At 42.8% G+C, this 21,867-nt stretch overlaps 1 protein-coding gene across 6 annotated transcripts in view; it reads right to left on the reverse strand.

Annotated features, from left to right (window-relative positions):
* The window catches only part of nf2a (NF2, moesin-ezrin-radixin like (MERLIN) tumor suppressor a), a 173,244-nt gene that overhangs the window by 15,046 nt on the left and 136,331 nt on the right, over positions 1-21,867 (reverse strand). For 5 of the 6 annotated variants that reach the window (XM_085961732.1, XM_085961730.1, XM_085961731.1 and 2 more), the window contains one exon: positions 11,258-11,417. The exons of the other annotated variant lie outside the window; for it this stretch is intronic. In XM_085961732.1, the coding sequence (XP_085817858.1) occupies positions 11,258-11,417 (160 nt within the window). The remainder of the gene's footprint in view (positions 1-11,257; positions 11,418-21,867) is intronic. 6 annotated transcript variants of the gene reach the window in all.

Here is a 21,867-nt window from a genome sequence, read left to right on the forward strand (position 1 = left end):
TGCTGCAATGGAAGCTGTGACGTCGGCCATCAGACACTACATCATGGTGGGTTCCACAGGTGTGCTGATGGACATGATCACCCATTCCATGTTGGAAAGGATGGGCTCCAAGCTCTGCGCAAAGCCCTGTGGAGCTGGACTCCTCCATGCTCCTTGACATTGAGCACAAGCTTTCTGGCAGACTTTCCAGTGCACCAAGCATTTGGTACACCCATCAGCAGTTTTTTTTATTCATTCACAGGATGTGGGTGCCGCTGGCAAGGTCAGCATTTATTGCCCATCCCTAATTGCCATCTTGAACTGCTGCAGTCCGTTTGGTGAAGGTACTCCCATAGTGCTGTTAGGTAGTGAGTTCCAGGATTTTGACCCAGCGACGATAAAAGAACAGTGATATATTTCCAAGTCAGAATAGTGTGTGACTTGGAGGGAAACTTGGAAGTGACAGTGTTCCAATGTGTCTGCTGCCCTTGTCCTTCTAGGTGGTAGAGGTTGTGGGTTTGGGAGGTGCTATTGAAGAAGCTTGGTCCAGCGAAGTCCTCATCTGACTCCTCTGCAGCAGAACTAGAGTGCAACCTCACCCACTGGCGAGCTGGCACCTGCGCTATCCTTTCCCCCTGCCCTGGCTCCTGCGCACTTGTGCAGATTCCTCCTCTAGCCTAGCCTCTAAAATACACAGTGTGTCAGTGTCTGAGCTGGTGGCTCTGAGTGTAAGATCGAGTGACTGTGTCTCTTCATCTTCACTGTCTTCTTCCTCTTCCTTCACTGACTGGGAAGGTTCCAGTTCTTAGGTATCTGAATTGAAAAAGGGACAAGTGTTGGGTTGCGGTGTGGGAAGAGGAGAAAATCAGAAGTGCGTGCTTACACCATTTATAGTGTGAGAGTCAGAAGAGATTGCGGGATGAGGGAGAAGTGAGATGAGAGAAGGAGGATTAGGTATGCAGATACCCTCATCATCGATCCCTTCAGCCCCGCCAGTAGCCACAGCCTCAGTGATGCCCCTTCCCATGATGGCCAGCACTGTCTCATCCATGGGGGCTAAAACATGCAGGCGCACTTGTCCTTCCCCAGTTCTTTGTTGCTGCCTCTTGTTATGCAAGAAAGAGGGAAGTGTGTCAGTGAGTGTCCTGCAATATGTTTGGGTAACGAAGCTGTCATGGTTGAATAGCTGCCAATGTGTGTGAGCTGAGAGTTGTGGGTGTGAGGCTTGCAACAGTGCTAAGTATGTGAGAGTGAGGTAAAGCATATGAATTGAGGGGTTAAATACTGATTGAGAGAGATTGTTGGTAGATGGGTGATGGGGGTGTAGAGAATTGAGCAGTGGATGAAGCTAGTGGTGCAGTTGATAGGATATGCCATTTTAAGATGAACTCACTCATCTTGAAAACTTGTGTCAGATCATTAAGCTTCTTTATGCACTGCATCCATGTTCTTGGAGCAACACTCCTGGCATTGACCTCCGCCATTACTTGTTCCCACTGCCTCCTGAGCATATGTCTGGAGGTCTATATACCACCTGCGGATGCAGGACGTCTCTCCTTCTTTCCATCTCTTCCACCAAGATCTCCAGTGCATTGTCTGAAAACCTTGGTGCTCGCTCTCCCGCATGTTCAGCCATTGTTCAAAGTATCACAGCCCAGATTGACTTTTGAAAAAACTCCCAACACTTCTTGCAGCCACAACGCACCTCCCCTTTAAGAGGTGCAGGCTGCCCCTCGCAATATCAGGCCCCCTGCTGACGCGTGCAGCCAATGAACAGCGCGGGGAGCATTGGCTGCATGCGGCAATCATTTAAGAGCAGGCAGCACGAGCTGCCTGCAACACAATGAACGGGCGTGGGTTAGTCTCGTACCGCGATCCCCACTCCTGTTTTCGGGGTTAGTCAATTTTTCCCTCTGTATCTTTGCCATTTGCTGCACCCTCTTCTTGCCAGTTAGTGGTTTAATATGCCTAGTCTCTCAGGATCCTTCTATACTACAATAGCCAATACCGCACAATATAAATTTATGAACTGATCAGTGAGTGCTTTTTAGTCTACACAGCTGTCTAGAGTGATTCATTGCACATGTTACTTTTCACTGCGGTAACTGGCTTTACAAATCAATAGCACACAAAGACATGGCACTATATAGTTCTCCATAATTGTTCAATAGGTCTATTCAAAACAGAAAAAAAAGCTTTAATGTCTTCCTCAGCCCTGTGGAAATAAAGTCACTTGGTTTAGTGGCAACACAATGCCTCTGTGAAATGCACTGCCAAGCCCTCTTTACTTAAAGATAGATTTGTTTTACTTGGATATGCAGTTTCCTGAGGAACAAGTACAGACTGAACCAGATACCATTTTACATCTATATAGAAAGCCAGCCAATAATATGCTTTCTTGTTTCTGTAACAGAACCATTCAGTGCAAGGGTACATTTTAATCTTGAAGATATTCCTAATTTGTTTCTACAGTGTCCAATTATTGCAAAGTTGTTTTTACACAATTTTTTTTATTAGGTATATTGAATCACTTGTAACGATCCTGAAGGACTGGGCTGTGAGAAGTTGAGTTGTCTGGGGAAGGAGAGAGGGACGTTGGGTATATATGGCAAAATCCAGAAGGTCCTGTGGATGGAGAGAGTGAGTGAGAGGTTTCTTCTTGATGAGGAAAAGATTAGACTGAGGGAAGGAGAAACAGAGATCTCTATACTCTTTCAGAATAAGAAGTAACATGATGTTGTTTGCAAGAACATTTGATATGCTTCTTCAGCAACAGATGGAAGAGGTCCAGAATGTCATAATGAACCTGCAGCTGGCACCTGCCCTTCTACTTCTCTATCCTGGGCTCTCTCAGCTATAGGCCTCCCCAACCAGGAACACTTCCTTTTTATAGGGGTTCAGAGATCTGATGTTGCTTGGCCCACCCCCTGTGGTCTGTCTGTCCCTCATATTATTGGTTGTATTCTTGTGAAACAAAAATACAATGTAAAATATCTGTTTTTCAGCTGCAGTAGAACCCAGATGTGCGCAAGTAGAGTATCCAGCTGTGCTGATAAGATGCTTGTGTTAAAGTAGAAAATCCAAGATCTTCCAGTCTAAGATGAGCATTTAGATGAGGTTGTGAGAGAAGGTCCATTTTCAGGTGTAGGATGGGAGTGTATAGGTGCCGATGGACAATGCTGAAAAGCAAGGAACCAGTGGAAGCCATGGCACACAATGACAGGTGGTGAGGGAATAACAGTTACAGTAGTAGAGTGCATTCTTGGAAGCTGTAGTTGACATCTGTTCCCTTGTCTATCATTATGAGGTCTTTAAATGTTTTCCGCCCACATTGAGCTGCCATCTAGCAGGTAGTCAATGCCACCTCCCTCCATTAGGCTGCAACCAGCTCTCTTAATGACCTCCTGCCCCACATCCCAAACAGGCTGTCCCATATTAACCTCATCTCTTCCAGAAGGACATCGAGCTCATTGTTCTGAAAGTTAGTGATCCGACAACCAGAAGGAGCCTTTGCTTACATTCTAATTTGCTCTTATTGCATTGTCTGGCCTGGTGCAAGTGAAGATCTAAGTTTGTTGCCTGTTCAAAACTGGGCATTGAGCCTAATCCTGTCCTCAGCTAACATCAACGCATGGGCTCACTTCAGCAGGGGTCACTAAAAAGTGATCAGAAGCATGAACCCAGACTGATTTCTCCACTCCTTAACCAAGGCCATGGAGACCAAGTGTGTGTCCCTGAATGCCTTCTGTCAGCTGAGATAAACTATCTCAGCACAGACCAAGAATCGAACCTAGGATCTTCTTGATCTGTATGGTTCAGTACACACCAGGTGATATGCTAAGCCATTTTACTTTTTCTGTACTTAGAGTAAAATTATAAGAAAGAAACTGGCCAAGGTTATCCAAACCATTTAAGATTATGGAGCAATTTTATATAATTACTAGCTGGGGGAGCCCGGCTTTGCCAGGGCTGTTTTGGGCCGGGCGGTTTAAATCGAGTGCCAGGCTTTGGGGCCTGTCTGTCTGTCCCTGTGTGAATCTGCTGCTGGGCAACATTTTAAATCGAGTCCCAGGCTTTTGGGCCCTGTCTCTGTGTCCCTCTCTCAATCTGCTGCCGGGCAACATTTCTACCTTTTAATACCTTGAAAGATGAAAGTGAAAGTACTTTTTAAAAATAACAAGATTTACCAAAAACGTTTTATAAGAGATACTAACTTTTTCGAAGCTGGATCAGCAGAGTAGTTTGAGCTGGAAGTAGTGAAGCAATGGCTGCCCGATGCCCGAGTTGAAAAGCATTAGTCCTGCCCACAGACGCAGCGATTGGCCAACCATCAGGCGACTGAACTGTAGGATTGGTCAATCGTGCCGGCACAGGATTGGTCGACCTTGACGTCAGTCAATCAATGCTACTTAGCAGATAATGAGTTTAATTTTGAAGGTTTTTTGCATAACGCGCGAACAATTTTTGTCCGGCCGAAACATAAATAGGCTTAGGACGGTTGTGGAATCGTCAGCTTTCTTTCGACGTAACGCACGTGTAGGTACGCTCTATAACTTTCGAGTTAATTCAAGACAGATAGACAGACGGAATGACAGACAGACAGATGTATCCTTTTATATTTATATATATAGATAGATATAAACAATTTTATATTTGGATTAAATGTTTTCATGAGATCAACCAAAACATTTCTTTGTTGAACTTTGGATTAGGTGTAATTCCATTAAATGCCCACACCAAACATACAATAATGTCTTCCTACCATAGTTTTGTGTTTTATAGAGATGGGTAATATGAGAGGGCATTTGGAAACAGAAAAATGATAGGAAGAAAGATTGTGGGGCAATAACAATAGGTAGACTTTTTGAAATCTACAATGATTCCATCAAGAATGAGAGCAAAAGGGAGTGTTCACTAGTGACCGCTGCTTCATTTTAACTATCAATGATATACAAGGAATAAAGTACTGGAAACAATATGCATCTATGAAATTGTTTTTTCACATTTACCACCTTATCTTTATCTTCATACTAGTACAGTATACTATTTGTATGGTTTTGACAGGTGAACATATCATTTATTTTCCAAAGTCCTTTGTGTTGGATTGTGCACTATAAGGGCCCTTTTTAAAAAATTTGTTTATGGGATGTGAGCGTCACTGGCAAAGCCAGCATTTATTGCCCATCCCTAATTGCCCTTGAGAAGGTGGTGGTGAGCCGCCTTCTTGAACCGCTACATTCCGTGTGGTGAAGGTACTCCCACAGTGCTGTTAGGTAGGGAGTTCCAGCATTTTGACCCAGCGACAATGAAGGATCAGCGATATACTTCTAAGTCAGGATGGTGTGTGACTTGGAGGGGAACTTGGAGGTGGTGGTGTTCCCATGCGCCTGCTGCCCTTGTCCTTCTAGGTGGAAGAGGTCGCGGGTTTGGGAGGTGCTGCCGAAGAAACCTTGGCAAGTTGCTGCAGTGCATCTTGTAGATGGTACACACTGCAGCCACCGTACGCCAGTGGTGGAGGGAGTGAATGTTTAAGGTGGTAGATGGGGTGCCAATCAAGTGGACTGCTTTGTACTGGATGGTGTCGAGCTCCTTGAGTATTGTTGGAGCTGCACTCATCCAGGCAAGTGGAGAGTATTCCATCACACTCCTTACTTGTGCCTTGTAGATGGTGGAAAGGCTTTGGGGAGTCAGGAGATGAGACACTCGCCGCAGAATAGCTAGCCTCTGACCTGCTCTTGTTGCCACAGTATTTACGTGGCTGGTCCAGTTAAGTTTCTGGTCAATGGTGACCCCCTAGGATGTTGATGGTGGGGGATTCGGCGATGGTAATGCCATTGAATGTCAAAGGGAGGTGGTTAGACTCTCGCTTGTTGGAGATAGTCATTGCCTGGCACTTCTGTGGTGCGAATGTTATCTGCCACTTATCAGCCCAAGCCTGAATGTCGTCCAGGTCTTGTTGCATGCGGGAATGGACTGCTTCATTATCTGAGGAGTTGTGAATGGCACTGAACACTGTGCAGTCATCAGCAAACATCCCCATTTCTGACCTTATGCTGAAGGGAAGGTCATTGATGAAGCAGCTGAAGATGGTTGGGCCGAGGACACTGCCCTGAGGAACTCCTGCAGCGATGTCCTGGGGCTGTGATGATTGACCTGCAACTACCACACCATCTTCCTTTGTGTTAGGTATGATTCCAGCCAGTGGAGAGTTTTCCCCACAATTCCCATTGACTTCAGTTTTACTGGGGCTGCTTCATGCCACACTCTGTCAAATGCTGCCTTGATGTCAAGGGCAGTCACTCTCACCTCAACTCTGGAATTCAGCTCCTTTGTCCATGTTTGGATCAAGGCTGTAATGAGGTCGGAAGCAGAGTGGTCTTGGCGGAAGCCAAACTGGGCATCAGTGAGCAGATTATAGGTGAGTAAGTACCGCTTGATAGCACTGTCGATGACACCTTCCATCACTTTGCTGATGATTGAGAGTAGACTGATGGGGCGGTAAGTGGCCGAATTGGATTTGTCCTGCTTTTTGTTCAGGGTTTCTTCGTGTGCTGTGGAGTTTTAACTCTGCGTTTGGTCTCCCCAATATAGAGGAGATCACATCGTGAGTAGCGAATATAGTATACTAAATTGCAAGAAGTACAAGTAAAGCGCTGTTTCACCTTGTTAAAGTCATCCACTTCATTATCTATTTATCTAAATCAACCAATGACTTATCACTGCTTACTACCCTTTAATTTCTGCTATTTTGTTGGACATGGGAGGAGGTTTGCAGATGACACAGCAATACGCAATTGGTATGATCTTGGGGGGAAAAAAAGCAGCTCAGGTCAACATTGGAGCTATAAAAAATTTACTGTGCCAGGCATACAACTCTAATCCTACACTCCTCTGAAAGGTCATTTTACTCTGAATCAATATTTCAGCTCAGTACTGATTATAGAGCAGACATTTACTAAACAAATTCTCCAAAATTAATTGCAGCAACAACAACAACTAGTATTTATATAGCACCTTTAACATAGTAAAACGTCCCAAGGCGCTGCACAGGAGTATTTTAAGACAAAAATTTGACACCGATCCACATAAAGATAAATTAGGGCAGGTGACCAAAAGCTTGGTCAAAGAGGTAGGTTTTAAGGAGCGTCTTAAAGGAGGAAAGAGAGGTAGCGAGGCAGAGCAGTTTAGGCAGGGAATTCCAGAGCTTAGGGCCAAGCAACAGAAGGCACGGCCACCAATGGTTGAGCGATTATAATCAGGGATGCTCAAGAGGGCAGAATTAGAGGAGCGCAGATATCTCGGGGCATTCTGGGGCTGAAGGAGATTGCAGAGATAGGAAGGGGCAAGGCCACAGAGGGATTTGAAAACAACGATGAGAATTTTGAAATCGAGGCGCTGCTTAACCAGGAGCCAATGTAGATCAGTGAGCACAGGGGTGATGGGCAAACAGGACTTGGTGCAAGTTAGGACACAGGCAGCCGAGTTTTGGATGACCTCAAGTTTACGTAGGGTGGAATGTGGGAGGTCAATCAGGAGTGCATTGGAATAGTCAAGTCTAGAGGTAACAAAGGCATGGATATGGGTTTCAGCAGCAGATGAGCTGAGGCAAGGGCAGAGACAGGCGATGTTACGGAGGTGGAAGTAGGCAGTCTTTGTTATGCTGCGGATACGTGGTCAGAAGCTCATTTCAGAGTCAAATATGACAACAAGGTTGCGAAAAGTGTGGTTCAGCCTCAGACAGATGTTAGGGAGAGGGATGGAGTCAGTGGCTAGGGAACGGAGTTTGTCGCGGGGCTTCGGTCGTCCCAATATTTAATTGGAGAAAATTTTTGCTCATCCAGAACTGTATGTTGGACAAGCAGTCTGACAAGCAGCAGAGCAGATATACAGGATTTAAAAGATTCATGGCAAGAGATATTACAGGCTTAGCTTTGTTGAATGCATTTTCACTGCCTTTTTGTTCGGCCAAATCTGAAAGGACTCATTGTTATGCTGATATTTACAAAATCAGGGTTCCAGCACAGAGCCTAAACTGCTGAGAGCACATATAACAACAACAACCTGTATTTATATAGCACCTTTAATGTAGTAAAACGTCCCAAGGTGCTGCACAGGAGTATTATAAGACAGAAAGTTTGACACCAATCCACATAAGGATAAATTAGGGCAGGTGACTTGGTCAACCAAAAGCTTGGTCAAAGAGGTAGGTTTTAAGGAGCGTCTTAAAGGAGGAAAGAGAGGTAGCGAGGCGGACAGGTTTAGGCAGGGAATTCCAGAGCTCAGGTCCTAGGCAACAGAAGGCACGGCCACCAATGGTTGAGTGATTATAATCAGGGGTGCTCAAGAGGGCAAAATTAGAGGAGCACAGATATCTCGGGGGGGTTATTGGGATATATTGGGAATATGTGTGCCCCTAATTTTCCATCAATTAATTTTAATAAACAGAAAACTCTGGGGATTACGTGCCCAAGTTCCCGATATGCACTCCTGGCAGGGAAAGCTCTCTGTGGGGAGCGTGATTTTGTAAAATTACCCTGTTGGTTATCATCGCTAGGTCTGTAATAGCTTTGAAAAAGTTGTATGCTGAAGAAAAATACTATTCCTTTAGCAAATATAAAATAAATGTGTTGTCTGTAATAGCAATGTTTGCATTCTATTATATTGTACTGTCACTCACTTAACCCCTGCTTCTTGATTTACCTCGAATTGTCTCCTACTTTTTTCCACCCTTGGTGATGTCTTGTACTAAGGGCCTTGGCCCTTCACTTAGGTTTCTGAATAATAATAAAAATATTCTAGTAGCATCAAATTATCAGCAGCAGCCATTGGTCTAAATTTACAATATTATTAACCAGCAAATTAATGCACAAGCACCTCGATCAGTGAGTTGACTATGTAAGATAGTCTTACATTTGGACATGTGGTAAGACAACACTGGAGTAACGTCAAAGTTAGGTATATACAAGTTAGTGAGAGTACAGAATTAATGTTGTTTGCAAATATGAAAGAAAGAGTCAGCATGAGCAATGAGATACAGTAAATAAGGCTAGCAATGATGGGTTCAAAGGCCTTTTCTCTGTTCCAAATTAATATTTTTGGACAGGTTGCTGTTAATGAAGGTTTTAGACCACTATCTTCTAGTTATGTATTTTTTTATACGCTTATGGGATCAGGGCGTCGCTGGCAATGCCAGCCTTTATTGCCCATCCCTTGTTGCCCTTGAGAAGGTGGTGGTGAGCCGCCTTCTTGAACCGCTGCAGTCCGTGTGGTGAAGGTACTCCCACAGTGCTGTTAGGTAGGGAGTTCCAGGATTTTGACCCAGCGACGATGAAGGATCAGCGATATACTTTTAAGTCAGGATGGTGTGTGACTTGGAGGGGAACTTGGAGGTGGTGGTGTTCCCATGCACCTGCTGCCCTTATCCTTCTAGGTGGAAGGGATCGCGGGTTTGGGAGATGCTGCCGAAGAAACCTTGGCGAGTTGCTGCAGTGCATCTTGTAGATGGTACACACTGCAGCCACAGTACGCCGGTGGTGGAGGGAGTGAATGTTTAAGGTGGTGGATGGGGTGCCAATCAAATGGGCTGCTTTGTCCTGGATGGTGTCGAGCTTCTTGAGTGTTGTTGAAGCTGCACTCATCCAGGCAAGTGGAGAGTATTCCATCACACTCCTTACTTGTGCCTTGTAGATGGTGGAAAGGCTTTGGGGAGTCAGGAGGTGAGTCACTCGCCACAGAATACCCAGCCTCTGACCTGCTCTTGTTATCACAGTATTTATGTGGTTGGTCCAGTTAAGTTTCTGGTCAATGGTGTCCCCCAGGATGTTGATGGTGGGGGATTCGGCGATGGTAATGCCGTTGAATGTCAAGGGGAGGTGGTTGGATGCTCGCTTGTTGGAGATAGTCATTGCCTGGCACTTCTGTGGCGCAAATGTTACCTGCCACTTATCAGCCCAAGCCTGAACGTCGTCCAGGTCCTGTTGCATGCGGGCATGGACTGCTTCATTATCTGAGGAGTTGTGAATGGCGCTGAACACTGTGCAGTCATCAGCGAACATCCCTATTTCTGACCTTCTATATACTTGAAAATATCTGAAATCCAACTTCAACTGCAGATAGGTCTTCTGCCTTGGACTTGTAGCAGAACCAGTAATTAAAAAATAAAGTGAATTAAGCTATAGCAAATTATAACCACTGACTACCCTTTACAATAGTACAATACAATTAGTAAACATTCATAGGACCATTCATGCTTGGCTTCATGGAAAATACACTAAAATAATTACAGGTTACTTTTCACTGACTAATCTCTGTAAAGATCTGAATATAAATAATTTACATAAAATAAATATATATTCAGCATAGCTTATTGATAATTCATAATTAATTCACTGCTTGTAAGCACTTTCTCTTTGTGATACAAGGCTGATTAGTGTTCTTAATGATTCCTGCATCACCAACTCATCAAGCTTAATGTGACGTAGCCTGGTCCTCCCACATTGGTGTTCTGAAGATTGTGTATTTGACAAAGTTCATGTGTGAACATCTTTACCATTTCTACAGTAAAATTAACATGGCAGAATTGTGTTTGAGGCTTTAACAATAGCAATTAAAGTGTTTGAGAACCGATTTGGGAAGGAACGTTTATTTAAAATTCAGGATCTCCTAATCCTTATATTATTTGGTACGTGTATCAATACCGAATATTTAAATTCTTCTGACAAAATAAATCATATCTACTAGTAATTTAAAGTATGGAAGTTAAATCTCTGAGGATTTTGGCAGCATTTCAGCATCAAAATGCAGCGGACATCAACATTTTAGTTTGTACTGTGAATAATGTGAATGAAGACAACTTTGTGACTGCAGAGAATATCAGCCAAGTAGCCAGTCGGACAGAAATCTGCTTTGCTAACCTTCTTCTCCGTGGTGATAGCAACATGTCAACACAATTAGAAGATGCCCCTCTGTTCACATTCAATATTCAGGGCACATCAGAAACCTTTCTACTAATTTTGTTTGTAAATCTTCAAATCAGCAGTGTTTAAATGATTATTTTGGGTACTATTGAAGCCTCATTCTGAGTTTTCAAAAGGATTATTTATGGATGCGGACAATGCTATTTTAACTCGTTCACGGTACAATGCCATTGTATGGTGTACTGCAATCTTAGAAAGGATATACTGTAAAGGATATACACTGGCAAAGAAATTAAATTGTGCCTTCAGTGGTCTAGCTCTGTGGTGCAATGTTTGTATAAGACTAACATATTTCATTAGACCTTTTTCAGAGTATTGTACTTGTTGTTGCCCGTTTCCATGTTCTCATTATGTATGACATCCAGAGGTGTTTCCCGCTCTTTTAGCTTTAGTGCTTCAATCTCGGTCTTCAGTTCATTCAGTTGTTCCTGGAGATGTTTACTCTTCTCCATGTATTCAACTCTGTAAAAATGTTGGAGAGGAGAAGAAATCAGTATCCAATGATAAGGTACCTTTGTAAAGTAGCAATTCTACAGTAACATTTACAGTAACAGCTGCAAGCAAAAGAATGCAATATGTAACAGCTAGGTGATGATGAAACAGAAACAAAAGCAAACAATCACATATTGTATCAACAGTATAATCTAACAACTTGAAAAAGAGCCTCAGGATTTGCAGTCATGGAGTTATGCTGAGCTCCTCTCATACTAACATCCTGAAGTCTCAGTGAACAGTTTCAAGATGTTTTATAACTGACTATCTTATAAAATATTGGTCGACCTTAGAAACAGTAACCTCTGGTGTCAAAACTACTGTGGAGTATATTAGCGAAAACTGACCCTTTTTGGTTAATTGTATATAATAGCTTGATAGTAATGATATAGGTGATATAATGGGCCGTATTTTCCAATCGGAGGCTTCATGCGTGCGGAGGCCTCCGATCTGGAAAAAATCTACAGACTTACCCGAGGGCTCCCGAGGTCCGGACACTTCCGCTCCTGGGCCTCTCCAACTCGAAATGTGCAGGGCCCACGTATCCCAGAGGCACATGCGGTTCGCAAGCGTCCCTGGGATCACGTGGGCCATGGGGAGCCAATCAAAGAAGGGAATCTCCCGTCATACACTTGACAGATAGACCTGTCAAATATATGAATGGAGATCACCCCAAAAACACTGTGAAACATTAAATAATTTTTTTTAAATCACATTTTTAAAATTAGTTGAAATTACAATAAATTAAATATTTTAAACAAAAATTTGATTTTTTGAAAAAAATAATTAAAGTTTTTTACGGGGCTAAAAATAAACGTACCTTTTTTAAAGTATTTTTAAATGATAAATGAGTGAATTTTTTTTTTTTTTTTTAACCTTTATTCAAATCATATGCTGGTAAAAGCAGGCCTTACGTCTGCTTTTACCAGGCGTAAGATTTCTAAGGGTTTTCTGCGGGCGGAGGTTCTCCAGAAAGCGGAACTCTTTCCCCCCCCCCCCCCCCTCCGCAGAGGCCCTTCTCCAGGGCAGGCATCCGATCTGTCAAGAGCATTCTTGACAGATCGGAAATGCCGGTTTTCAGCACGTGCGCTTGGCATGCCTGAAACCGGCATTTCCGATGTCCCAACGGGTGTGTACACAGCGCGTAGACTGAGAAATATTTCAAAACTTGGAAGCACTATTTCTTGTGAGCAGAGAAATCTTGGTATTTCAGCACTTTTCACTATGTATCCTGTTTGTACTGCAGGAAAAAAATGGCATAATCTAGTTTTTAAATTTAGACAATTTAACATACAGCAATCTGTTGAAAGTTAAAACACTGAAGGTAGGTAAAGCTGGTTTCTTATATCATCAGGAAACTGCTGTGAAATCAGAGATACTGAATCATCATAAAATCGTAGAAATAAAAAGTCTGTAACTGCCGAAAATCTAAAATCTAAAGGGTCTCACACAAAAGATTAACCTATTTGTGCTTTTTCCACATGCTGTGCAATTCTTACACTGTTTTCACATCACAAGATAATGTTATATTTTGAACACCAGCACAGAGTGTTAGAGAGAGAGGGATGCAGGATTAATTTCCCGCTCCACTGAATTCCCAATCTTGGCCTCAATGTTGTGAGGAGGTGAATAGAAGACAGCAGCCTCCCTACAGATGAAGGGGTGGGGGTAAGAATTGAATGGAAAGGTATTATCTGGCTGTGCAAACTAGTGGACACAACTCATCCACCCATTCTTCTCTGTTGAAGGAGGTGAGTAGCTCAGCAGGACCTGTGCAAATAGAAGGGAGGCGATGACAACAGAAGGATTTCATACTGTCAAGGAAAAATACATTGCATGCCTGTGACAGGAAAGCAGACAGTGATAAATATTACGAACAGTATTTGGATAAATGGCCAAGGGATTCAATTCTTATCCCTTTGAAGGGATTCACAAGATCACAATTTTAGTCACAATTGGAGCTTAAATGACACGATGGGGAGTATTAAAATACTCTCTGTTCTTGTAATAATTTACAAATAAAATCATTTACTTTTTTTTAATGAATTATTTTTTAAACATAATTATGCTCTTACTTTTCATATAAGCAGACTATTAGAAGGGAACAGTGGAATGCTCAGTTTAGTGTATTCATGCATTAAGAGAATGCAGACCACTGACTTGTGAAATCAATTATATATTTCACTGCTTCCCACAGCGTATGTTACTTGTTTCATTCTTGTTCCAATGTACTCTGTGGTTTAAATATCTGAACATTCACAGTCAGATTTATATATTGTGAACGGTACCTACCCAATCTTGCACATTCTAATCATTTCCCCAGAAGCTTTCAGAATGGCACTCAGTTCACATCCTAAAATTATCCTTGCTGATTTTAGTAGGTAAGCAATCATTAATAATATTCATTTTGTGTATACAGGTTGAATCCGGCAACCTCGGAACCGGGGCCGAGCCGGTTTTCGTGTTTTTCTGGACTTCGGAACACGTTTCTGATGTTCGAAGTCCGGAAATATCGCAACCTGGGCTTGGGCGTTTCCGGACTTCGGACATCAGAAACACGTTCCAAGTCCGGAAATGCCTGGGCCGCTCCGTGTAGCATTGATGCGTTTCTCCACCCCTCCCCTTCTGTTAAAGGGGAGGGATGCTGCGAGTTCTGCAGAGCATCCGATGGCCCACACTAGGCCACCAGGGCGGCGTGGTGCCGTGGTTGCAGCCTGGCGGAAACGGTTTGACAGGGTGTCCGGATTCCGGAACATTTTACGGATTCTGGACGACCCTGCCACCATTTGTCCCGGACTCCGGATCCCGTAACATTCCGGATTCCAGAACTCCAGATTTTGGACGCTCAACCTGTATTCTTATTTGAATATGAATTGCATCCATTTCATTCACAAAACATTATGTGGATCTAAAATGGCAGAGTTCAAACAAAAAAATAAGATAGTGGTGTAATCAATAATGTAGTTTAATATTGGCACTACACAAATAAGTACCTGTTTAGAATCCTGAGTAAAATCATGCCATCATCAACCTGGACAGATGTTAAAAATAAGAAAACGGTTTCACACAATCTTATATTATAGGGATATAAATAAGTTACTGTCGATGTTAAGCTATATTGATTGGGGTAACTCTACAACTACATTCTTTTCTGAATGGATATATGAAGAACAAAAGAAGTTTATGAGAGATTAGATCCAAGTCTAATTCCTTATTTATCTCAATTTAGAAAACAGAAAAGTCTCTTTTCTGAACAGCTGATTCAACCTTCAGTGTATCAGATGGCAAATTAATCCATGAAATAATAGTGTTCAAAGTATCAATAATTATGTACCCCAGGACTTTTCAACTTATTTTACCTTTTCTGCTTTCCAGATTCAATAAAATGAAATTACTAGCCAGCCAAGTAAAAATATTTTTCTATATGATTTAGGTATGTCTCACTAACCAATGTTGATCAAAATTCAAAAATAAAGCAAGGACACTGTTGATCTAGATTGGACGCACTTTGGCTCTTCTGACATTAACTGAAGTCCTGTCTGGACAAATTAATAGGATTTTTCCTATTTGTATCTATCTGAAATGGAATCATAATGAACCACTAACCTGAAGCATAAATGCAAATGCTTTGGACTATCTGTCTATCTTAGAGACTCAACCAAGATAAATTGTTTAAAACATCAGAGAATGTTTAAAAACCACACGATAGTACTGCCATGAAATAATGCTGAAATCTCAGTCACACTAACATATTACCTAAACTGCTAACTTGCCATATAGCTACATTTATTTCTACAAGCCGTAAACACACAAGCATATACATACACATATATATAATATATATATATATATATATATATATATATAAGCTAATGTTAAAAAATTAATATCTAAAATCAGTTGTGTTGTCAAGCATATTTGGCACAGAATGTACTGTGTATCATTGTAGGATGCTCATTTTATTTGTAAGCCAGTGTGGAACTTCAGCACAGAACATAATTCCATTCAAAGAAGTGGGTATTGAAGTCTCTGATTTCTGGGTCAGATTTGAAATCCATCCTGCAGTGGAGCAAATAACAACACAAAATATCAAGGCAAGATAAAAAGAGGAGGCAATCAAAATGGTATAAGGCAATTTGTGGTAACAGAAAAATCCTTCAGGATCCAGATGTGTCAAATTTTCTTCACTTGTCTGAGATTTTCACAGCATATAAGCAAATGATGTATATGCCTTTTGTGATGAGTTAATGGAGGATTCAGAGGGAGATAAATTGGGCCGTGTAGCGCCCATTTTATAGGCGCTACGCGGCCATATAAAACTCGCAAATGGAGTCTGAGATGCTTGCGGACACTTCCAATGGGACCGCCGGCAGAATGCAGAACAGCGAGATAATAACGCGAATGAGTGTGCAACGCTGATTTGAAGCCATCACTACCATTTTCCAACTTCCTACTCCAGCCAATGTCCTGTCTTAAACTCGGAACAGCTGAACACAACATTAAACGGAACGAAGGATCCCCACCAGCACTATTTAAAGGGACCATAAAATAATTACAGGTTAGTTGCTGGATTATTTCTTCTGGCTTTTGGTGCAATTGTACACTTTTTTGGAGCTTTCCTATACTTGCCTAAAGTTTGAATAGTCTACAGGAAGTGGTGTGGCTGGAATTGGTTTAAAAGCTTGTGCTGAAACAAGTTGCTTCCAGATATGGGCGGCTTGGTAGGGCATCCTCTGGAAATTGAACATGACTGGGAGAATGAAGAGAGGCCACGCGGAGCAGGACAAGCTGCTAGAAGAGGGAGGAGGGGGGTGCAGGGAGGAGGAGGAAGTGCAAGAGGAAGTGGAGGAAGAGAAGCTACATTGACAGCCCTTCTGCCTGGGCTCCACATGATCAGATTGTTCATGAGCAATAACAGTAACCTCACTACACCTCCCCATTCACCAACAGTCCCACACTCCTTACCTTTCCTCTATCACTGATCATCACATTGTCCTCTTTCTGACAACACAGAAATAAAAGCCACCAGGAATATGCAAGTTCAAATCCAATTGTATAAATTCACTCATTAAATAATGCATACAAAATGAAACTAATTACCTTTGTGCATTCCCTTAGTGCCTGTCTTCTGTGTGCCTTTACGTTTCCTCGTGCTCCTACAAGGTGCTTCCCCAGTGGCGGCTGCAGCGTGGGAAGTGGAAGGCTGCTGGCCTTCAATTGAGGAGATTGCAGATGGTCTTGGAGGACGACCTCAAGCAGCTTTGGGCCTAGAAGGCCCAGCTGAAGACTGCACCATCTCGGCCTGGACTGCAGCAGTCTGGGCTGCCTAGCTGACAGGCAACAGCAAGGGCTCAAGTGGACTGGCAGAGGTGGGAGCAGAAATGCTGTCATCCTACGAGAGGATAGCAGGTTCCTGTTCCATGGAGCCACTGCCACTCTCCTGGGGCGTGCCTCAGCAATCCTGGTGATCTGTTGGAGAACAGATTGCTGGACTGGTGTGATGCCCTGGAAATCCCTTTGAACAGTGGTATCCAGAGTCACGATGGCAGCAGTCTGAGCTTGCAAGGCAGCAGTCTCAGATTCCAATGCAGTCAAACCTCTGATGGAAGCTGTTTGTGCTGCAGTGGAAGCTATGACACCGGCCATGAGATGCTGCATCATGGTAGGTTCCACAGGTGTCCTTATGGAGGTGCTCACCTGTTCCATATTTGAAAGGATGGGCTCCAAGCTCTGTGCAAAGCCCTATGCAAGTGGAGCTGGACTCATCCATGCTTCTTGACATTGTGCGCAGGCTTTCTGGCAGGCTTTTCAGTTCACCAAGCAATTGATTGTGTATGCCCATCAGCCTTCCTCTGTAGCTTGGGTCATCGAAGTTCTCCTCTGACTCCACTGCAGCAGAACTAGTGTGCGACCTCGTACTCCAGCAAGTTGGCACTTATCCCCTGCCCTGGCTCCTGTGCAATTGTGCCCGGTGTCTCACTACATGCAGATCCCTCCTCTATGCTAGCCTCTAAAGTACACGCATTGTCAGTATCTGAGCTACTGGCTGTGAGTTTAAGATTGAGTGATGGTGTCTCTTCACCTTCACTATCTTCTTCCTCTTCCTCCTCTGACTGGGAAGGTTCCAGTTCTTGGGTATCTGAAATGAAAAAAGGACAAGGGTTGGGTTGTGGTGAGAAGAGAGGAGAATGTAAGAAGTGTGTGCTTACACTATCTGCAGCTTTTGAGTCAGAAGAGATTGTGGGGTGAGGGAAAAGTGGGATGAGAGAAGGAAGATTAGGTATGCAGACACCTTCATCATCAATCCCTCCAGCGTCGCCAGTGGCCACGGCCTCACCAATGCCCTTTCCCATGATGACCAGCACTGTCTCCTCCATTGGTGTTAAAACATGCAGGTGTGCGTGTCCTCCTCCAGTTCTTTCCTGTTGCCTCCTGTAATGTGCCACCTTCTCCTGCAAGAAAAGGGAAGTGTGTCAGTGAGTGTCCTGCAATATGTTTGTGTGACGTATCTATCGTGGTTGAATAGATGCCAGTGTGTGCAAGCTGTGAACTATGGATGCGAGGGTTGCAACAGTGCTAAGTACGTGAGGGTGAGGTAAACCATATGAATTGAAAGGTTGAGTACTGACTGATAGAGATTGTTGGTAGGTGGGTGATGGGGGTGTAGAGAATTGAGCAGTGAAGCTATTGGTGCAGTTGGTAGAATGTGTGATTTGAAGATTAAACTCGCTCACTTCGACAACTCGTGTTAAATCATTAAACTTCTTCCTGCACTGCATCCATGTTCTTGGAGCTATACTCCTGGCACTGACCGCCGCCACTACTGCTTCCCACTTCCTCCTTAGCATTTGTCTTGAGGGCCTCCTGCCCCCTGTGGATGCAGGATGTCGCTCCTTCTCTCCATGTCTTGCACCAAGACCTCCAGTGCATTATCAGAAAGCCTTGGTGCATGCTCTCTCGCAGGTTGAGCCATCTTGACCAAATACTTCAAAATCAATTAATTTCCTGACACCACTTCCAGCAGCATCAATGCAATTCCCCTGTAAGAGGCACAGGCTACCGTTAAATAGCACTAACCACTCGCGATATTGGGCCATCTGCTGATGTGTGCAGCCAATGAACAGTGTGGGTAGCACTGGCTGAACACAGCAATCATGGAAACCAGCAGGCAGTACGAATTTAATGCCCTGCCTGCTGATACCCTCTCTAGTGCAATCACATCTTTCCTGTAATGTGGTGACCAGAACTGTACTTAATACTCTAGCTGTGACCCAACTAGTGCTTTGTACAGTTGAAGCATAATCTCCCTGCTCTTATATTCTATGCCTCAACTAATAAAGGAAAGTATCCTGTATGCCTTCTTAACTATCTTATCTACATGTCCTGCTACCTTCAGGGATTTGTGGACATGCACTCCAAGGTCCCTCTGTTCCTCTACACTTCTCAGTATCCTACCATTTATTGTGTAGTCCCTTGCCTTGTTAGCCCTACCCAAATGCATTACCTCACACTTCTCCGGATTGAATTCCATTTGCCAGTTTTCTGCCCACCTGACCAGTCCATTGATATCTTCCTGCAGTCTACAGCTTTCTTCCTCACTATCAACCACACGGCCAATTTTTGTGTCATCTGCAACCTTCTTAATCATGCTCCCTATACTGAAGTCTAAATCATCGATATATACAATAAACAAGGGACCTAGTACTGAGCCTTGCGGAACCCCACTGGAAACAGACTTCCAGTCACAAAAACACCTGTTGACCATTACCCTTTGCTTCCTGCCACTGAGCCAATTTTGGATCCAACTTGCTACTTTTCATTGGATCCCATGGGCTTTTACTTTTCTGACCAGTCTGCCATGTGAGACCTTGTCAAAGGCCTTGCTAAAATCCATGTAGACTACATCAAATGCACTACCTTCATCGACCCTCCTTGTTACCTCATCAAAAAATTCAATCAAGTTAGTCAGACACGATCTTCCCATAACAAATCCAGGCTGACTGTCCTTGATTAATCCATGCCTTTCTAAATGACGATTAATACTGTCCCTCAGAATTTTTTCCAATAATTTGCCCACCACCGAGGTTAGGCTGACTGGCCTAAAATGTTTTACATAAACCCAAACGATACAAAAAATGCACAACAACATTCATTCAAAATGTGTTGACGCACTAACGCATTCTGTGCTTCATGTTAACATCAAAGCAAATTAAAAGATTACACAATTTCTTAAACATGGAGTGGAAAAGAGATACAACAGTATTAATATTTCATGCTTTAATATCTACCAGTAAAGAATAATCCGAGGCATAATTTTTCAGTCATTGCAGCAGTAACACATGCATATTTATAAAACTGTGCTGCTGTTTTGAAAGTTTTCATATAGCTTATTATATGATGTGATGGTAGAGAATTGGGACACATTTTAATAGTAATACCAATCAATGGCTAAGGGGGGGCCAACTGGTGAGAAAGGATTAAATAGACTGATGTGAAATAAGTAGGAATCCACTCATTTCTATACATAGAACAATGGCATAGCTCCTAATGAATGCTGCAACCTGCTGTAACTAGTCATAGCTTTCAACATTTCCACAATTAGTTGTGTTAAGAACAGAGAATCACAGGGCCAAATTCCCCTCCCACTGCCAGGTTAGTGGCAGAGCAGGACGTCTGCCTGCCCATGCGAATCTACTGCTAACCAGGTCAAGTTTCCTGCTCTGGCCCTCATTATTTATGCAGGATGGCAGCAGTAAAACAGCTACCTATTGGTTTACCACCACTGGAGGGAGAGAAATTGAGTGGCACTGAGTGTTTAAAATGCTGCAGCTGATTAAAGGAGTTCACATTTTTTGTCCAGGAAAAGTTACACAAAGCTTCAGATATCAGAACCAAGATGGCCTGCTCAATGCTATATCAACAACAACAACTTTGCATTTATAAAGCGACTTTAACGTAGTAGAAAAGTCCCAAGACGCTTCACAGGAAGAATATCCAACTCATGGATATGACTGTGCTGCCAATACTGCCTCTACTATAGTGCTGGCGTTCTCAGAGGTCAGGTTTGGGGCACTAATTGGGAAAAATGGTGCAAAGATCAGTTGAAAGTGGTGGGGTGGGCTCAGATGAGCAGTACTGAAGAATGGTGGTTTTGGCTCAGTGAAATTTTGCAGGCTATTTTTTGCAGTGGTAGGGTGGTGGGCCATATCACCCATTTTACTTTAATTAAATAGATATTACAATACAGAAGCAGGCCACGTGGGCCCAACTAGTCTACATTGATGTTTATCCTTCACACAAACATGTGCTGACCCAGTTCTCATATCTCTTTATCTCCCTTTCTTCCAATCACCTATCTAATATATTCTAAATGTTGACATGGTCTCTGCTTCAATCACTAAATCCAGAAATGCATTCAGCAGCCTCAAACCCCTCCGTGTAAAACGTTTCTGCTGCTGTCTATCCTAAATCTCTTACATTTTACTGTTTTTACCAACCCAGCACCGCCCAGAAATGGGTGGTAAAAGGAAGGAAAATCCAGCCATTAAAATGTTATTGTTACACTTCACTCTAATTCATAGAAATGGCCTGGAAGAATCAAACATAGGGGTGAGGGGGTTCCTGTTTTGTTTCTAAGCAGAAAACATTTCCCACTAGGATTGATTACAGCCAACATGATTTGAATTTCTATGTTTCTATGATTATCATCTAGGCAAAGAGCTTCAGAAGTAAAATTCAGCCAGACACCATTAATCTTCACTAGTGCCTCCTCACTCACTGGAATAACCTTCAATTAGTAACATTAGATAGCAATAGTCTAGAAGATATCACAAGACTTAAACACATTTTGTTTCTATTTTAATGCTTTGGTCCTTATCAAGGTGAAGTGTTAAAATACACTACTCCTCTTTTGGGATCCAATGTCACAAGAGTAAACCTCCCTCTACTCTGCCCCAATCATTTGCTATAACCCCAGTCTCAGAAAAACACCTCTACTGCATCAGTGTGACATGTCCATTTCTCATGCCAGTTTTCCTTATGGCTAGTCTCGGGGAAATTGCCAACAACTGTCAAATTAATTTTGTGCTATGAGCCAGGTACTAGAAGAGAAAGGACAGTTTGCTAATCCACTGTGATATTGAGGCCCTGAGGTTTAAGTACTTTAAGCACAAGCAGTAATCAAAGTTTCATTTACATTCATTTAATCAAGCGCTAATTCAGCTTTTCCATAAACAAATTAACACCAGCAGCACATTTGTTAGAGCAGATTCTGCATCTCTTATTTCTACTGAAACAATCATTTCAGTTTAGTTGAATATTTTCATTATTACAATATATTGCAGATCACATACAGATCAGAGGGTAGAGAGAATTAAGATGAACGGGAAGATCAAGTATACAGTATTCCTGGTATGAAAAT

The sequence above is a fragment of the Somniosus microcephalus genome, chromosome 19 (assembly GCF_052327205.1).
Source record: "Somniosus microcephalus isolate GS21.2 chromosome 19, FLI_Smic_1.0, whole genome shotgun sequence".
Classification (NCBI taxonomy): Eukaryota; Metazoa; Chordata; class Chondrichthyes; order Squaliformes; family Somniosidae; genus Somniosus; species Somniosus microcephalus.